General features: G+C 46.1%; 2 protein-coding genes across 3 annotated transcripts in view; one reads left to right on the top strand and one right to left on the bottom strand.

The window, feature by feature from the left end:
• The window catches only part of LOC105703670 (C-terminal-binding protein), a 32,283-nt gene extending 20,261 nt beyond the window's left edge, over positions 1 to 12,022 (top strand). For both annotated transcript variants that reach the window (XM_012432212.2, XM_023431926.1), the window contains exons 3-9: positions 460 to 747; positions 836 to 1,024; positions 1,508 to 1,597; positions 1,939 to 2,095; positions 2,602 to 2,779; positions 6,999 to 7,876; positions 9,684 to 12,022. In XM_012432212.2, coding sequence (XP_012287635.1) covers positions 460 to 747; positions 836 to 1,024; positions 1,508 to 1,597; positions 1,939 to 2,095; positions 2,602 to 2,779; positions 6,999 to 7,338 — 1,242 coding nt within the window. In that variant the 3' untranslated portion in view covers positions 7,339 to 7,876; positions 9,684 to 12,022. The remainder of the gene's footprint in view (positions 1 to 459; positions 748 to 835; positions 1,025 to 1,507; positions 1,598 to 1,938; positions 2,096 to 2,601; positions 2,780 to 6,998; positions 7,877 to 9,683) is intronic.
• A 461-nt stretch (positions 12,023 to 12,483) lies between these two features.
• Positions 12,484 to 17,762, bottom strand: LOC105703620 (protein glass). The gene is made up of 6 exons (XM_012432123.2): positions 17,699 to 17,762; positions 16,953 to 17,283; positions 16,065 to 16,337; positions 15,179 to 15,505; positions 14,418 to 14,585; positions 12,484 to 14,156 (listed from the first exon to the last, which is right to left on the bottom strand). Exons 1-6 carry the CDS (start codon positions 17,760 to 17,762, stop codon positions 13,991 to 13,993), a joined length of 1,329 nt encoding a protein of 442 aa, XP_012287546.1. The 3' UTR covers positions 12,484 to 13,990.
• Positions 17,763 to 19,686: the final 1,924 nt, after the last annotated feature.

The following is a 19,686-nucleotide window of genomic DNA, read 5'->3' on the forward strand; positions in this document are numbered from 1 at the left end:
GAGTTCCCACTCTTTGGATCTTCCCAGAAAATTCCAACTCCATATTTCCTTGTCAAGTTAGATGATAATAACAGTAGCGATCCTTGCAAAAAAACGTAACTCTATACAATATGATGGCGTTTAAAATATGAGTCAAATGTGGTACTATGGTACAGATGTAAACACAATCAGCTTGTGTCACCAGTTTTGTAATTTTTATTCATTAATACTTGTAAGCTGCTAAGTAATAACTGTCTTGGTGGTTAACGTTCTGTGATTATCCTGGAAGTATTTATTTAGACCATGCTACGACGACCATTTGTGAAAATTTAAGTATTGGATTTTTTCGTGAAAGTTGCTAGTTTTACCATTGACTAACTTTGCAACGCGATGTAGGATACTTTACATAGAAGTGGGAGTTCCTTATGCTACCTCATGTAGGGCGCAGACTAATTGACACGTTACGATGCTCTCCGACAGGTCCTAAACGAAGCGGTGGGTGCACTCATGTGGCACACCATAATCCTGACTAAAGAAGACCTCGAGAAATTCAAAACGTTACGAATCATCGTGAGAATCGGTTCGGGGGTGGACAACATCGATGTCAAAGCTGCCGGTGAGCTTGGCATCGCGGTGTGCAATGTGCCTGGCTACGGGGTCGAAGAAGTGGCGGACACCACCCTCTGTCTCATACTGAACCTGTACCGACGTACGTACTGGCTGGCAAATATGGTTCGTGAGGGGAAAAAATTCACCGGGCCAGAACAGGTAACCTCAGAATGTCATGTCATTACATCCTAACCTATAACGATCCGCCTTTTTCCCTATAACCTCACAATTCTCTCCCTTCTGCTAGGTTAGGGAGGCTGCTCAAGGGTGTGCAAGGATACGGGGCGACACCTTGGGTATCGTAGGATTAGGCAGAATTGGCTCGGCGGTCGCATTGCGTGCGAAAGCTTTCGGCTTTAATGTCATCTTCTACGATCCGTACCTGCCGGACGGCATCGAGAAGTCCCTTGGCCTCACCAGGGTGTACACGCTACAGGTAAACTCATCGCCAGCCTCGATCCTCTAATACAACCATCGATTTTCCAACGTATATCAATTTATAACATTCGTAGAAACAAAAATTTGTCCATGGAGGTTATGTTGAGCGTGAAACTTATTTCTCTTTCATTTTATAATTTCACTTTTACATCGGTAAATGTCTGACACCGATGAAAAGGTTTACGCAGATTATCTCGATTCCGACACAAAGTGAATATAAATAGTAACTTTGAAATTAGCCGAGCTGATTAGCGTGACCTGAGTTTCAATTAGAAAATAGCACCTTATACAATATTTCATTAATATCTAGAGGACACTTACAATCTGCGCGAGAACAAAAACGTGTATACAGTACGTAACCAAAGTCAATCTTCTACACGCTTCTGGTTCTGTTATAAATTATAATTGCGAGACAAGGTGCAATCGATCGAGCACTCGTTTACACCAGACCTAGAATATGATGGAAATTCTCCTTTTTCAGGATCTGCTGTTCCAGTCGGATTGCGTCTCTCTGCATTGTACCTTGAATGAACACAATCATCACCTAATTAACGAGTTCACCATCAAACAGGTATACCACTGTCAGACTGGCTAAAAAGTCTTGCGACCCAGACAGCACTATTTACTTTAATTCATTGAATTACAACTTTAATCCCCATAATATATCAGTATTACACAATGATAGGATCCCAGGAACCGATTCTCAAGTTCATACGATCAACTCTCGCGTGCGAGATCGCCAGTTTCGTGTACATTTAAATGTTGACAAATGGCTTCGCAGCAATGCAAAATTTTGTATGTGAATCTATTCGTTATGCGCAAAAAGGGAACTCGAGAATCGACTTCCTGGAGGGTCGTAGAATGCTTCGCACCGTGAATCGCAATGTATTAATACCGATGGGCCATTTTCAGATGAGACCAGGAGCGTTCCTGGTGAACACAGCCCGAGGCGGCCTGGTGGACGACGACGCCCTCGCCGCGGCGCTTAAGCAGGGGAGGATCCGCGCGGCCGCCCTCGACGTCCACGAAAACGAGCCGTACAATGTCTTTCAGGGTCAGTCCGCGCAATGTGAGTCTTATCTGGCCTTACCTAACCCTGCCCCCGACCCGATTAACACGTCCGACCTCCCCGCCACGTCCTCGGCCTCCCCGTGAGGAGACCGCCCTCATTACCTCCTGCTTATTATCGCCTAGGCATGGCTTCTCGATCGCTGGTGCACCGGCAGATTGTCCATTATTAAAACGAGGAACTCTCTATCTCGACTATGGCGATGTCGATGGACGTGCGTTCTCGGATAAGACCACCGAGTCGCGGAACGCCGATTGCCATACGCTCCGGTGATAAGGGACTCCGTGTCCCCTTATCAGACCACAATTAGCCGATGTATTCTTACACCGGAGTTCGATTACCATCTACTACTATTATCTAGATGTAAATGGGAGATTGGAAATCTCGGATAACCCGGCGGATCGTCCTAGAGATCGCCATCGCTTAGAATTAGTACGACCTGCGCCGTGGCGTTTCATTAACGAGACGAGTGACCTTTTAATCGCCTTTTCAAACCCCTTAAGCAGGTCCGCTGAAGGATGCCCCGAATCTTCTCTGCACGCCCCACGCCGCGTTCTACAGCGACGCTAGTTGCACGGAACTCCGCGAGATGGCGGCCAGCGAGATACGGCGGGCCATCATGGGCCGCATTCCCGATTGCCTGCGGAATTGCGTCAACAAGGAGTACTTCCTCTCGTCCACTGGGTAAGGATGCCCTCCTCTCTCCCCCACCTTGCCCATCTCCTAGGCCGAAGCAAACCTCTCGACCCCTCTTCGAGGGTCGCGCCTACGTATACCAACCTCTACCGGTAATGCTATCTTGACAAGTGCAGTGGGGCTTCCCTGTTCTCGGGGCCTGTTAATTCCCCCTTCTCGAGATTCACATTAAGGCGGTGCGAAAGTGCCGCCAAAGGTGGCTCGTTTGTGAAACTTTCCTTCGAACTGCGGGTAACGAATCGTATCAAACTTTACGGTGTGAATATTAAGGCTGTGAAGAAGGTCCTTATACCCATGAAATTTCAATTAAGAGAAAAAATTGTTTATAGATGTTTTTGAAATTTTATATATATATGTATAAAATGAAATTCCATGAGTTTCAGGACCTATGGTAGGACTTTCATATTCACGTTATTAAGTTTGATATTTTCATTCAGTTCGTTAACAAAGTTTCATGAATGACTGACTCCTCGGGTGGGTGCTTTCTCGTCACCTTAAGGGGCTTAGTCGACTGCGAAAGCCAGCTTAAAGGTGAGCGAGAATCTAGAGGGAGTATGCTCGATTATCAGGCTGATTCAGTCTGTTTTGTGGAGAGTTCAACCCTTAAGGCGGTACGAAAGTCACGTTGAAGGGTGTCGTTTATATGCAACCTTTCTTCGAGTTCGGTTTGCCGAATCGTTTGAAATTTTAACGCGCGAATGCGGAGGCCCTGGGGAAGGTCTTGACCCTCACGAGGTACCGACAATATTTTTAGTTTTTTATTTAAAAAGGAAATGGAATTTCATAGTTGTCGAGACCTTCCATTTAATTTCTTTTTTTTTTTAATTTCTATCAGGCGAATTCTTTTGCTTTTATGGATGTCAAGACCTTCCTTAGGACTTCCATATTTATGCAGTATGAATGTTCAAAATTTCTTTCAAAATGACGGACTCGTTGGAAGCTTTTAATATAGTATATATATATTTTTTTTTTTCACGGTATCACAATTCCAGGAGACCGGCAAGTTGGAAACGAAGGGTTAAGGTGGTTTTGGAAACTAGAAGAGATTATTTGAGAACTGATTGCACGGCTATTTGGTGAAAAGGATATTTCGGAATTTTGGTAGAGAAAGATATATGAAAGGCCAATATAGAAGTAATTTTCTCATCGCTGTTTTCACTCCAGTCGTTGTCTTTTCAAGATTTTTGTTGATACAAAAGAGAGAGAGAGAGAAAAAAGAGAAAGAAAGAAACAACCATCCGTGCCATCGGTTCTCGAGTAACCCTTTCTAGTGTCTGAAACCACCTTAACTTTTTGTTTCAGACTTGCCGTACTCCTGGAATCGTGTACACCGTGAATAATAAAAATGAGATATTCCCAGCCTCCACGAGTCCGCCATTTTGAAAATGTTCTGAACCGTCTTTTTCTTTCTTTACCCGAAATTCTCCACGAAACGCCGAATAAAACAGCAGAGCCCCGTAAGGAAGTATTTCCCGTATCTTTTCGTTCTCCTTCGAGGTCACTTTCATGGAAACGGCATTTCGCAGCCTACTAACTTCCTTAAGGCGCTATGAAAGCGTCAATCCATATGAATGTACCGAAACGCCGAAATATTTATATAACTTTTCTCCAAACTGGGTGCATCGAACAATATGAAACTTAAACGCATAATTATGGCGGCCCTAATGAAGGTCTTGAAACTCGCGAGATTTTACTTTTCATGCATTCATCCCGAACAAGAGCCGAAAAAAGTCCTCTTTTACGGCAAATGAAATTTCCCGAGTTTCGAGACCTTCATTAGGACCTCCGTAATCACATACTGCAGTTTACAAATTATTCGGTGCACCCAGTTTGGAGATAAGTTTCATATTTCTACTTTTTGGTATATATACATATTTGTGACACTTTCATAACACCTTAATTTCTTCTCTCTTATTATTTCCTTAATTTTCCTGAGCTCGGAACATCTTCCTATTCCACTCTTTAGTTGATTCTCACATTTAACAATTTCCTCGCTCCTCATTAACTCGACCCTCTCTCTCTCTCTCTGCCTCTCTGTCTCTCTCGCTGCTAAGAATGTCGAAGAGAGAAAGAAAAAAGGAAAAGGAAACTCTCTTCTTTTATATGTATATATATATATTTTTTTATTGTACTCTCCATTCTAGGATTAAGGTGGTGCGAAAGTGGCATCAAGGAGGTTTCATTTACGATACTTTTCTCTGAATTGCGTGTACGGAATCGTTTGGAAATTTACAACGTGAACGTGGAGGCTGTAAGGAAGGTCTCTATACCCGTGAAATTTCATTCCTTTTTTTTTTTAATTTTAAAAACGTGTAGACGAATTAAAAAAAAAAAGTTGATATTCGCGTTGGACAGTTTGTGAAACGATTCGGTGCACCCAGTTCGGAGTAAAGTCTCACGAACGATTGACCTCCTCGGATGGCACTTTAATGTCCCCTTAAAGAGAAGGCTTTGATTTTTAATTGTTTACTTTCCTTTCTTCTAGGCGTAGGTAAATGTTACGCAGGCGGTTCATGTGAATGAGTCAATTGGCAGTTAATTGTTTATACGTCGTGCAGAGATGATGTACCTGGTCGGATCTGCGGATTTTATAGTGCCTTGTTCCTCTTTTTTCTCCTTTTTTTTATTGATTCATGTAGGCCCTCTTATATCGCGTAAATTGTACATATATATAGATAGATATGTATCGCGCTAGGTGCAGGCACCGATTAAACTAGATGTATGTATAAAGGAGTAGGGGATTCCTCGTTAAAAAAAAAAAAGAAAAAAGAAACAGTCGCAATGGCACCGAACAATCATGTAGACGTTATTAAAGAGTCTCTTCTAACTTTTCTTTTTCTCTTTTTTTTTTGGTCTCTGTCTTAAGGGGATGTGAAAGTCTCGTTTATGAGACTTATCTCTAAATTGGGGGTATCGAATCGTATCAGACTTTACAATGTTAATACGGAGGCTGTAAGGAAGGTTCCGACGCCCATTAGATTTTCCAGATTTTGTATAAAAAATTAAATTTTGCGAGGGTCGTCACCGTCCTTGTACATATTCGCGTTGCAATGTTTGAAGCGATTCGGTACAGCCAGTTCGGAGGAAAGTTTCATAAACGAGACCTCTTCAACGTCACTTCGACATGCCCTTAATAAGTGCTGCAAGTAGACGTAACTTTCCAATTGCCTAAGTCACGTGTCGAATACATAGGTTAACGTCAGCTGTTCTCCTCCCCATTTCTTTTTTTTTTTTTTTTCGTTCCGTTTCTCTGCCCAGCTTTGCGATTATTTCCCGATAGTTCCCCCGCCCGCCGCTGGCAGCGCTGCCTATTGAGAACGAACGGTCTGAAAATGGAAACCGTTCCATTTTTGTCGCCTTTCTTGAAATCTGAGGGAATTTTTTTTCTCGAGTAAATCACGACCATTCAGCTATATTTTCCCTTCGTTAAAAGAAAAAGAGGAGATGCCTCGTTTTTCCGCGCCTTTCTCGTCAATTAGAGATTTATTTCTCACGTCGCCAGTCCTGGCCTAGATACGCAGCGCCGGTGGCGGCCACGCGGCGAACTATATCTACTTTCCCTCCCGCCTAGGGAAGCCCCCCTGTCGCCCGCCTCTCTGTTCCACTCTTCCACGGGGAAAGAAAAGACGTGTCGTAACTTTTTGCAGAAACCGATTTCCAAGCAGATGTTAAAAGAGAGAACATTGTACGGGGGAAAGATAGAGAAAAAAAAAAAAAGCAAACGGAAAAACAAGCGCGCTAGAGAGAAACCGAGAGAGAGAGAAACAGAGACGGAACGAGAGAGAGAGGAATATAAAATTCTAGAACCTAAAGGGAGAATAAAATAAAATACGAGGAGAGAAAAAAATAATTGAAAAGAAAAACGACTTCCGAAGTGTCTCCGGGGGTGTAGAGAAAGAGAGGGGCGGGGTGTGACGTATAGAGCGAGACGCGCTCTACGTGGCGAAACGCATACGAGCGAGATTATATAAAAAAAAGATATATATATTAAAAAATGTAAATAAGGCCGCCCCGAAAAGCCTTTGAATAACCTAGAGAGATTCCGAGGGCAGAGAGCGAGAGAGCGAGAGATGTGTATATATGTGGATCACGAGAGGGAGAGAAGGACGGAAGTATATCTACGGAAAGAGAGTCCGGTAGAGGGGGTCGGGGGGTCTCTCTCGCTTCAGGGTAAGGAAGATGGCCAATGTCTTTTCGCTTTCTCCAGCAGCTACTCGGAGGGGATCAACGGCGGCAACTACTACGCAGGGGCGCTACCCGTCCAGCAGGCCCACTCGACGACCCCCCACGACTCGGCGCCCCCACCCCCCGGGGGCCACTCGGTGGGGGGCGGCGCGGGCGCCGGGGCCGGGGGTGGGCCCAACTCGTCGGCGGGCGGCGGCGGCGCCGGCGGCCCCCAGGGGCCCGCGGGCCCCGCGGTCGGCGTCGGCGGGGCCGGGGGCCCCGCCTCGACCACTCCCGCCGCCGCCCTCACCGGCGGACTGCCCCACAGCATAGTCAGCGAGCCCGACCCCCGGCCCAGCCCCCCCGCTCCCAGTCCCCGTTGACCTTGAACCCCCCCCGAACCACCCGCCGCCACCGCACCGACCGCCCTCCGACCCGCTGACCTGCCCTGACCAACGACGCACCACCTGTGACGCGCGACCACCTTCGGCGGCCTCACCGACCGGGATGCGCGCGGCTGACTGCGCGACGGGGATCCTCACCGGAAGGGTTGCGGGGCCTCGCCTAAAGGGTTGCGCGCGCCCGACTGCGCATGGGGTCCTTACCGAATGGGCTGCGCATGACCGACTGCACATGGGGTCCTCACCGGATGGGCTGCGCATGACCGACTGCGGGAGGGGACTGCGCGCGGCCGACTGCGCGACGGGGACCTCGTCGGAAGGGCTGCGCGCGACCGACTGCGCGAGCGGGCTGCGCATGACCGACTGCGCGCGCTCGAGTTCAGTCGCGGCTGATCCAGTAGGCGGCGACCACCGGCCGGGAACGGGTCGGCGCGGGGGTCGCTCCGGGACCGTCTCGGCCGACCCTGGAGACGGGAGGATCTCCGGGCCCCCTGGACTGGCTCCTAAGGCCCACGAGAGGGTATTTTTCGATTGTTGATCGCCCGGGCGTCTCCAGGGCGGCCGGGACTCCTGTCCCTGCTCCGGGGCCTCGTCTTCTCGGCGGATCCCTGCCGAGATTTTGGGCCGATGTGAAAGTACCCTCCGAGGGGCTAATCACTCGGGGAACTTTTCTCCTAACTGGGGGTACCGATTCCTTTCAAACCTCACCAACGCAGGGGTGATCCTGACACCCGTGAAATTTCATCTTTCCTTTTTGTGCAAAAATTATTGAAAATATCTGTAAAGTAATTTCTTAAGAATTGACATTTTATCGGGGTCGGGACCTTCCTTGGTGCCTGAGTGGTCCTGGTGGAAGGCTGGGGACGATTCGGTACCCCCTGTGAGGAGAATGGTTACACGGGCGAAACCTCTTTGACGCCACTTTTGGATCGCCTTAAGGGACTCGCGCGGTTTAAGGTTGTAGTTTGCCGCTCGTTGGGGAGCCCGCGTTCTTCGCGGGTTCACTCTCTCTCTCTCTTTTTCTTTCTTACCCGGTTAAGGGGACACTTGAACCTCGCTTTTAGGGTTAAAAGACGTTTTGTCGGCGATTTTTGGACGACTTAAAACTTGTTTCGATATTGAAAGAGAGGGATGAGGTATGAGTGGTAGTATAGTGGATTGTTATCTGTGGCGCTGGTGCGCCTTTAATTTCGCGCTAAACTCTTCGTTCAGAGCAAGTGGGGATTAGATATAAAGTTAAGATAGAGATCCGTGAACAGGTCTCTTGGGCTCGGCCATTGAACCAGTACAAATTAGACGCGTGTCTCTATCTCTTGACGATGACTCCGCGAAGCTGAGAGCATTAGTCGCGTGAAATTTGGAGAATTTTCGAATATGATCGCGTGAAATTTTAAGGATTCTCGATTATGATCGCGTGAAATTTTAAGGATTTTCGATTATGATCGCGCGAAATTTCAAGAATTTTCAAATATAATCGCGTGAAATTTTAAGGATTATCGAATATGATCGCGTGAAATTTTCAGAATTTTCGAATATAATCGCGTGACATTTTAAGGATTTTCGAATATGATCGCGTGAAATGTTAAGGATTTTCGAATATAATCGTGTGAAATTTTCAGGATTTTTGAATATGTCGCGTGAAATTTTCGAACATAATCGCGTGAAATTTTAAGGATTTTCGACATACGATCGCGCAACTTTGTGACAGTTTGAGAATTTAATAAAAATCCAGCCAGGTGAAACTGAAATCCCTAAATTGCAACTACGTGAGATTCCGAAATTTAGAAAATAGTAGACAACGTTATGAAGCTTGGAAAATTCCACAGTATACAACATCGCGAAGCCTCGAAATTATCACGCTACACAACGTTGTGAACCCTCGAAGATCCATACTACACAACCTTGTGAGACCTAGAAAATTCCACAATACACAACACCCGTGAAACTTCGAAAATGCGAGAACACTCCCTTCGTCACCTCGGGACGTTCCTATTTCCCGCCACCCTTAAGGTGCGAGTTCTGTGAGATAAAGAGAGAGAGAGAAGGTCGATCGACGTCGGGACGCGCGCGACAAGGAGGGGACGAGGCCCGAGTTTCTTTTCCAATTTCTGCGCCCCGGAGGGACGAGTTACGAGAGCGAGCGGGAGAGAATGATGCGTGCCTGCATGTGCGTGAGAGAGATAGAGAGAGAGAGAGAGAAGAGGCGAGAGGGAAAGTCGAGTGAGAGGAAAACAGCGACAGAGGGAGAGAGATGGAGGGAGAGCGGAAACGGAGAGACGAGTTTTATTGATTGATCATTCTAGTATGGATTAATTATTGTATTTTAGGTGTAGCTTTGCGGATGCTGCGGATTCGTTCGGATGACGAGACACATCTCCTTCGGTCGAGAAAGAGAGAGAGGGACGGATTCGTTCAGTCACTGAGGAACAAAGGAACGCGACGAATTGCGTGCGAGTGAGAACGCGTGCGAGATAGAATTTCGAGGTTAAATAGAGAGAAGCACTATGGAGAGCGATATTAATAGTTAAATAAAGGAAGGGAAAGTCTTTCGGTAGAGAGAGAGGGAGAGAGAGAGGGAGAGAAAGAGATTAGTATGGAAGGCTCGGTTTTTTTTTTCTTTTTTTCCCCCCCTTTTTGTTTAGCAAGACGTACACATATCCGATATTCAGTTTTTCCTTCTTTTTTCTTCTTTTCGGTTTTTCCCCGCCCCTTGTCAATTTTCTTCCTCTCGAGCCGCTCACTGACGTTGGTCTCTCCTCTCTGGGAAGGTGTATTATATATATAAACAAATTGTAAGCGCGAGACGGAGGTCCTTTTGCCTCTTGGATTTTTCACCCCTCCCTTCCCACCCCACCCGTCTCTCTCTTCTTTTTTTTTTTCTATTTTAATATTTCGATCGGTCGCTCTCAATTTTACCGCCGGCAGATTTAAACCGAGCGACATTTTCAGAGGGAACGAAGGAGAGCCGAGCAAGCGAAATGGAAATCATTCCGATGGTGCGCGGCATTAATCTTTCTTTTCGGAGTTTCGGCCGAGGGGCCACGACTCGCGTGGACGTGCGTGCGAGCGAGACGGAGGTACCTCTAAGACCGCGCGTGCGAGAGAGACGAAGATACACCTAGGTTCCATTTGACATGGTGTGTGGATGCTTATCGCGAACTAGGGAATCGTTAAAAAGGAAGAAAAGAAATTGTACGAGAATGAGAATTCCCACCGGAAATCGAGTTTTTGGGCTACGGTGTTAATGTAAAACTTGTCGAAGTGGCCGTGTAAATGTCAATAAAACGTGTGAATGGAGACCCAGGTGTATGTCTAACTCACAGAGACAACTCTGAGGAAATAGTGGAGCGCTCTCGCTTATCGACACCTTATCGGCATATCTGGAGAATTCTTACGTGATTGAATTCGAAATTAGGCGACAATAGTTACTTCTGTAATTGGCTGCGAGGATTGGTACGAGGAGTGATTATATTAAGTGACTTCTTCGTCGGTAAACGGCACGCGGTGTTTCTATTGACTTCTTTTTTTTTTTTTTTGCAATAAATAAGGACCTCGATTTAAGCCGGCTCTATCGCGATTGTGCGCGCCCTGGCGGATATTGGTTAAAGCTCTCCTTGATTTTCTTCTCTTTTATCGAGGGCTCAAGGTTAAGCTCGTTGGATCAGCCGCGACGCGCATGCGCGCGCGAGAGAGAGACGGAACGACACGATGCATCACACGTTCAAACATGGCGAAGGAAACGGAGGAGCGCGGGCAGTATTTTAGGATTTCCTTTCTTTTTTTTTTTTTTAAACTAGGAAAACGCGAATTGTGTCTCTCACCCTGGCAGAATTTCAGCTTACGTTCCCTCGGTTTGCGATTGCAATTGCAGTTATGTCTCTAACACTCGGTGGCCTTGAATGCAGCTCACTTCTCGCAATTGAACACTTACGGGCAGTGGCTCTCATCTCGCTCAGATAGCAATTGCAATTGCAGGGAAAGTGAGAAACAAACCGCGTACTCCTCTTCCTTTCGCGTATTCTTTTCCTTCTTCGTCCGTTCCCCTTCTTCATTTTTTTTTGTCCTTTTCGATATAATTAGTTATAAATACTGGATTACACACATAGAGAGAGAAAGAGAGAGCGAGTGAGTCGACGCGTGCCAGAGCGAGAGAGAAAGAGAGATACCGCGAACAAGCTAGCGTAAGTAAGAGCGAGACGGACACACGTGTAAATGGGATATGACGATAAGGGAGTGCGCATGCGCGAGCCAGATAGAGAGAGAGAGAGGGGGGGGGGAAATCGTGCGACAGAGATGGAAAACACGAGAGACTCTGAATTGTTCTTATATATAGTTTTAATTGCGAAGCGCGAGAGAGAGAGAAAGAGAGAGGATGAGAAACAGGGATAATGGGATAATTAATCGCAATTAATTTGCGTCGCCGTTTCTAGAGAGAAAGTGTGAGTGAGAGAGAGAAAGGTAGCTCCTTATCGCCCGTCGATCGTCTTTCCGGAGAGATGAAGAGAGAATGACGGAGAGGGAAAACCCGAGGAAAGCGAGAAAGCGGAAATGAAAATCCGAGATTAACCTTCGTGAAAGGCCTCCTTCCTTAAACCACGATTCTTCCCTCCAGGAATCAGCCTGTCGATTCCTGGAAAGATATTTAAACGGCGTGGAGAGAGCGAAAGAGAGAAAGAGAGAGAGAGAGATAAATAGTAATTAAAAAGGAAAAAAGTAATATTGAAAACAAAAGCCGCAGACCCATAGCGGAAGACTCCCGCGTTCATCGATCCATTTTTAATCGATTGTTTTCTTTNTATATATATTCTCCTTTTTTTCCGACCAGAGTGAATGCGTTTCTGTGGGTGTGTGTGTACGCGAGAGAGAGAGGGCAAATAAGTGATGCGGCGCGGGGAATATCGTTCGTTTTACCGATGACTACAAAAAATACCGAGAAAGTGAAACAGTTGATGAAAAAAAAGGGACAGACCGATCGAAAGAGAGAGAGATAGGGAGGGGAGGGATAGAGAGGGGAGATGGAGCGAGTGCGTGAGCTAGAGAGAGAGATAACCACGAGAGGTGAGAATATCGCGAGAACGTGGTGAGAGAAAAAAAAAACAGCTACATTAATATTAATTATAATTAATAATAAAAATTATAATAAATACAATATTTGTACAATAATCAACGGTGCTGTGGTGAATGCTGCAGGCCTATTAGCGACGAGGGTGGACACACCCCGTCCTTTTCCCAGGATTAATTCATTCATTAATCCATGTCCTTTTCCGTTAACCTCCGGTTAGTCTAATCGCTAGTTATGTCCACTTTTAATCCGAGTTTAATGTAATCCATTTTTTAATATCTTCCACCTTTTTCGTCCCATTGTTTAAGGGGGCTGGGGGATGTTAATCGACTTCCGAGACTTTCTTATCATTCTTGGGATTCCTTCGGGTTTTTTAATCAGTATTCTGGGGGGTTTTAGGTTATGGGGGAATTTCTAGATTTTTGGGGGACTTGGAATGGGACTTTTTAGGGTGTACGCCGGTTTGGGGCTTGTAGGAATTCAGGACCTGGACACAACCCAGCAACGTTATCTCCAACGTCTTATCAAAGTATATACATCCATCTCGACGATGGACTCCTTGGAAGTCGAGCAGCCCTGAAGAGGGCGCTCGTCTTCGTGGCGAGAACCTCCTGGAGCCCGATCTCGAGTTAATACGGATTTTTTTTTCGCATACGAGAGGATTCGCATGAAAAGGTTTTGCGTTGCGAAGTCGCGTCATTGGTCAACTGTTGAATGTCGTATACAAGCTATGTACTATCAATTTCTTGGGCCACCATTCTCTCGACTTTGTTAGATCAACTTTTGTATGCTAAAGTTGACAATTTGGTATACGACTTTCAAACGTTGACCAATGACGCGACTCGCAACAATGTGAGATTTTTCATGTGCATCATGTACATCAACTTTTGTATGCCAAAGTTGAGAATTTGGTATACGACTTTCAAATGTTGACCAACAACGCGAGATTTTTCACGTGCATCATGTACATCAACTTTTGTATGTCAAAGTTGAGAATTTGGTATACGACTTTCAAACGTTAACCAACAACGCGAGATTTTTCATGTGCATCATGTACATCAACTTTTGTATGCCAAAGTTAACAATTTGGTATACGACTTTCAAACGTTGACCAACAACGCGAGATTTTTCACGTGCATCATGTACATCAACTTTCGCATGCAAGAGTTAACAATTTGGTATACGACTTTCAAATGTTGACCAACAACGCGACTCGCAACAACGTGAGATTTTTCATGTGCATCATGTACATCAACTTTCGCATCCAAGAGTTGACAATTTAGTATACGACTTTCAAACGTTGACCAACTATGCGACTTCGCAGCGATGCGAGATTTTTCCTGTACATCTATTCGTAGGCGAAAGAAAGGAAAATCGCATAAACTCGAGAATCAGGTCCCTCGTGCTTTCGCAATTCTTGTTCACCGTGTGAACTCAAGAATCGGGACCCTGGACCCTCTCCAGGGGTCCGTCCTACTGCTCCCGTTGGGAGCTCGTCCCACGTCGGATCACGGGGACCCTGCGGCATCCTGGAAACGTTTCGCCATCCTTGGGGTCGCCGTCGAGGCTGTGTCACGTCAGGGAACCCCCGTGGACCCTCATGTGCCTGTTGAGGTTCCCGCTCTGACTGAACCTGAGCAAGCAGAGCTTGCACTGGTACGGCTTTTCCCCCGAGTGGATGCGCAGGTGCTTCGTCAGGGTCGAGCTGTCGGAGAAGGCCTTCTTGCAGAACCGGCAACTGGTGTCGAGGAGGGTCGAAAAATACGGAGATTAGTGGTTTGCCAACTTTAACTACGTTATCTTCATTTAACCTAACACGTTGACCGCCACGTCACCCATATTCGGGTAACATACCAGTCAAATAAAATGCGCGTGGCAGTCAACGTGTTAATTAGCTCGGGTAGATAAAGCGCTAATGGCGAGAATATAAAATGGAGTTCCCCACGTGGCGGAGAACGTGTCAATAAGGAATCTCTCTTTAGGTTTAATCAAGGAATACCTATAGGGCCGCTCTCCGGAGTGCGTCCTCATGTGAGTCGTCACCGAACTGCTCTGGGAGAATCGCCGGTCGCAGACTGGACAACGGAACGGTTTCTCACCCGAGTGCGTCCGCGCATGCGCCGTCAGGTTGGCTGCCTGGCTGAACGCCTTCGAGCACGCGTGACACCTGTACAATTTGAGAATTTCTAGATAAAAGATGAAATCAAGCCTAGACCTTTCCTTAATTTACCTGCCTAATGAAAATGATCCCCCGATAAAATGAAACAGGAAAGTCCTCCTCGAATTCCTTAAATCGGACCCGAAGGGCTCCTCGAGATAAACCCTAAGGTGTAGCAAAAAATTCAGAAGTCTCCACAGAAGCCCAGAACGATACGGACGTTCGATGCTCGATAAATAGTACGTTAGCCAACAGATGGCGGCGCTGTATAATCATCACTCCGTCTCTCTTAATCGTATGGCGATATATAGCAAATTGCATTCTTTCTCTATCTTACCCACAATACTCGGCTTTCTATATGCGTCTCTCTTCCTCCCGTACGTGAGATATCGTTAGCTACACATGCGATCTCTCTTTTAGTCCCACTTCTGGTTTGTTAGCGAACTTTCAGGGCACCAAGCGCTAACATAGGATCTGGGCTTCTATGGGACTTCTGAATTGTCTGAGTGTAACCTTAATGACTGCCTAATAAAACTGATATCAGGATATAACGAAACGCGTAGGGCTTTGAAAAGAAATTCCTCCACTTCCTCGGCTCGGACCTGAAGGGCTTCTCCCCGGAGTGGGTCCTGAGGTGGGTCTTGAGGGTGCTGGGCCGAGCGTAGGTTTTCCCGCAGATGCGGCAGAGGTTAGGTCGCCCGTTGTCGTCGGGGGTGACGTTGGCCCCCACCCCCCCGATGCAGAGCGCATGCTCGCCGGCTTGGAGCCGGGGGTGGGGGTGGGGGTGCGGATGTCCGTGGGGGTGCGCCCCGATGAGTCCATTGGCCGGGGGTTGGTTCACCCTCGCCGCAGGCTCCACGGGGTTGTACTGGGGGGCAGGGCTCAGCAGGGGCTCGACTCCCCACGCCGACGAATAGCTCTGCTCGTACCTGCGGAAGGAACGTCCTTTAGGGGAGAACCAAAATGGCGGCGACGCGCCCCACTTTGCCGCCGGATTTAGGTTACCCGGATACCGATATGTCGTACGACCCCCGCGAGGGGTTCTATCGATGAACGTTCGGGTTTCGGTTAAGGGGATGCGAAAGTGGCATCCGAAATCTCAATCGTTCGTAAAACTTTTCTACGGACTGGGTGTCTCAAATCGTTTCATACTTTAAAACGTGAATATGGAGACCCTAGGGTGGGTCCTGAAACTCGCGAAATTTCATTTCTTATAAATTATTTTTAAAATACCTATAAGGAAATTTGGAAAAAATTGAAATTTCATGGGTTCCAGGACCTTCCTTTTAGGCTCTCTATTCACGTTGTAAAGTTTCAAACTATTCGGTAAATTGGGTTGGGAGAAAAGTCTTATAAACAAAGCAAATGTCACCTCGCGACTTCCCCATGCCATTGTAGTACCATAAATGACGAAAAATTCGTTGAAATCCCCGAAATTCGACACTTCTAACGTGAACGTTTCTTTTTACGTAAGAAAATATCCCTTACCCGTGGTGCATGTTCATGTTCATGGTCATGTTCATGGAGACGTTGACGGACATGACGGGGCCAGGAGTGTAGTGCGAGGGCAGCACCGGAGCCCCCAGGTTCTGTGCATAGTCCTGAGGGTAATGGTGAGAGGGCGCTCCAGAACCGTAATATCCTCCCGTGGGACTCCCAGGATGCACTACTGCGTGTTTCAGGGACAACAGGACATCCGCCACCTCCTCGCCGTTTGCGTTGCTCGTCCTCGGCACGCACTCGCCCCTGGTGCATCCCCAGCTGTAAGGACGCTTGACGAAATTACGAGAGCAAGTCGTGGACAACTTTCAAATTGAATCGATCTAGGAACTTTCTATTTTTATTTTAACTTTCCCATCTCGTTTTATCATGTTTAAGGTGAAATAAAACCCCTCTCGAATCAGCTGATTCCTATAAGAATTTTTTTAAGGCCCTTGGACCGAACTTTGACACATGACTCGTGAGCACCTAAGAATTATCCTGACACTTTAAAAATTTGCATTTTCGAAATGAAATCTTTGACACTTCAATTTTTTCTTTTTTTGACAAAATCAATTTTCACGAACTTTTTTTTTGCGTGCACAGAGCTACTATCAATATTCGTTTCTATATAGGATTAATAATCGAGGAAAAATAATAAAAATAAAAATAAAATGTTCAAAGAAAATGTCGTCAGTGCAATGCAGTGCAAATATATCACACTTTCATATCACCTTAACAATCGAGGGAAAATAATAAGAATAAAAATAAAATGTTCAAAGAATAAATTCGTCAGTGAAAATATATCACACTTTCATATCACCTTAACAGTCGAGGGAAAATAATGAAAATAAAAATAAAATGTTGAAAGAAAAAAGTCGTCAGTGCAATGCCTACTTGTAGGTGCCCGAGCAGGGGCTGAAGAGGCCAGGGGGCAGGGGATCGAGGTCCAGGGGCGGCAGGGGGAAGCCGGCCATGTCGTCCACCCAGAAGCTGGCCCCGAACTCGCCGACCACCTGACTTTGGGCCGAATTTTGGATCTGCTGGGCCTGCTCGGCGCCGAGGTCCTCCGGCGAGCTCTGCAGGTCCTGCAGGCGCAGGGTGCCCTGCAAGGACCCTAGTCCCACCTCATTCTGCCCGTCCGCCAACGTGTCCTCGCTCGAGAGCACTCCCAGCGCACCTGAGCACAGGCCCGAGGGGATCGTCGCCTCGATGCTACCTACGGACCCTTGATAAGCTTATCGGGTCAATCGCTGCCCTGGAGATCCGCTCCGAGGTCGGAATGAAATTTCGGGAAGCTCACATTTATCATATCGAATTATTATTATTATTTTTTTCTAATCAATTTTGCGTCTCAGCGCCGATATGCCTTGATACGTATTTTTTTGTTTCTAATGAATTTCATGTTTCAGGACTGATATATCTTGATATGAATTTTTTGATTTCAATGAACTTTGTTTCAAGACCGATATACCTTGAAAAGCATTTTTTTTTTCTAATGAATTTCATGTTTTAGGGCCGATATACCTTGATAAGTATTTTTTTTTCTATTTTTTTCTAATGAGCTTCTCGTTTCAGGGGTAGGTATTTTCAAGTTTCTAATGAATTTCATGGTGCAGGGCGGAAGGGGAGAGGAGTCTCACCTGTGCCGAGGATGTAGGGTGTCTCGGTGGTGTTGGCCGAGTGATGGCTCTGCAGGAACTCCATCTCTGCAGAATTTCCGCCGGCGGCTTTCCTTTGGAAACGTACCCCTCCCGGCCGCGCGCACCTCTCCGCCACCTGCGAGCTTCCTCCCTACTCTATGGCCTACACCCTCTATGGAGATGCGGATCCGCGGTCCAGCCCCTTCGCTCCGTCGCCCTGGCAACCAAACAACCGCCATGAATCCCCCTAGGTGCGCCAATTTCCCCGAGGAAACGCCAAAACCCTCCCCTCTGGAAACCCGGCTGCCCCGGTAAGGGGTGCAATTGCGCTTTTGCGAAATCGACCATTTTACTAAATGATGGCACTTTATATTTGTTTTTTACTATTTATTATTTATAAGGGAACATTTTTCGTTTATGTATAATGTACGAGGTATTGTTTCCTATTTATTGTTCAAAGGGAAATGGTCTCACTGGTTGCGCTTTTCCAAAATCGACCATTTTACTAAATGACACGGCGCTTCATAATTATTTATATGAAAAGATAAACAGAAATTTTGGAGGAATCTTTCAAAGCCATAAGATCAAAATTCTGTTATCAAGATTTATCCCGCGAACTTGTGGAGCTACCTAGTAATTAATAAGATCGGTATATCAGATTTTCACGTTTCAGGCTACCAATAATAAAATGAAAATTCAATGCCGAGTCTTAAAATAGGTTTTAATATTTCAAGAATGTCGGTCAACATACAGGATCAGGGTATTTAGATTTCTGACGAGATCGGGCAAAGGCAAAAGGTAAAAAGGGTTAAAAAAGAAAAAAAGCTCGCCAGAGGCTGAAGTCGCGGGGCACGAACCTTTTCAGCTCGAGAGCCGATAACGAGATAAACTTTAAGTCGACTCTAAGTGCCGGTACATCCAATTTGAGTATAAGACCCGCCTCGTGCAATTTCCGATTTCTCGCGTCAATTTGTCGCAGATCGCTCGCGACTTCGAAAAATTTCAGGCGATAGCATGTAATTGATGTGTTAATATATACTAACGTCCCCAATTATTACATTTTGACAAATGAACTAACAGTGCTCTACTAAATTTTTTTGCAAATCGTCCGGAAATGAGAATATCCACGGAAGAAAAAATGGCAGCACGCAATTTTTCCATATTGTTTATGAAATATTAACGATTGATACTGGTGGTCTAAATAATTCCTTTCATATTACCATGAAAATTTGAATTTTACCCTCTCTTGACTGATGGTGGCACATTTGAGTACCTTTTATTTATGTCTTTGATACATATGAGAGATGTAAATTCCAATTTCATATTACATAGATCTTCCTCGATATATGATATGTTCTCCAAATAATTCTCCTTAAATGGTAATAACTAAATTATAATTCCATAATAATTAAAAAACTGTCTTCAATATATTACATTATCCTCGATACGTTATATATGCTCCAAATAATTCTCTTAATAACAAAATTCCAATTACATAGTGATAAAGAAGAATTATTTTCCGGATTTTTCTCGGAAGGGGATTCCCTCTTGGAGTCGATCTCGCGGTTCAGGGGATCCCCGGGGCCGTGAAATCCCCTGCGTATAAACGCGATGAAAATCGGCGAAGGGGCGAGACGAACTCTCTCGGGGGTTCGTGAATGGCCGGAAGAATCGCACGAGCGTGTCAGCTTGGGGAAAGAGAGAGAGAGAGTACCTTTGCCGAGAAGACCTGCCGGTCTTCTTCCCTCCAAGGGCTTCCGGAAACCTGTGAGATATTTCCATTCACGGGTTCTAAAACCGCGTGCATCTTCCCACGTGACGTCGATCTTACGCGCGGCTTTCCTGGTGAAACGATTCGCGCCTGGTGAAAGATCTCACCCCAGGCGACGCGTGAATGATCTCACCCCAGGCACCACGTGGCGGCCATTTTGTTCCCGCTTACTTCTCACACTTTCTGCCAAATATTTGCAATATATGCTATTTCTGGA

This window comes from Orussus abietinus, unplaced genomic scaffold (genome assembly GCF_000612105.2).
Source record: "Orussus abietinus isolate OABI.00-Male unplaced genomic scaffold, Oabi_2.0 scaffold43, whole genome shotgun sequence".
Taxonomy (NCBI): domain Eukaryota; kingdom Metazoa; phylum Arthropoda; class Insecta; order Hymenoptera; family Orussidae; genus Orussus; species Orussus abietinus.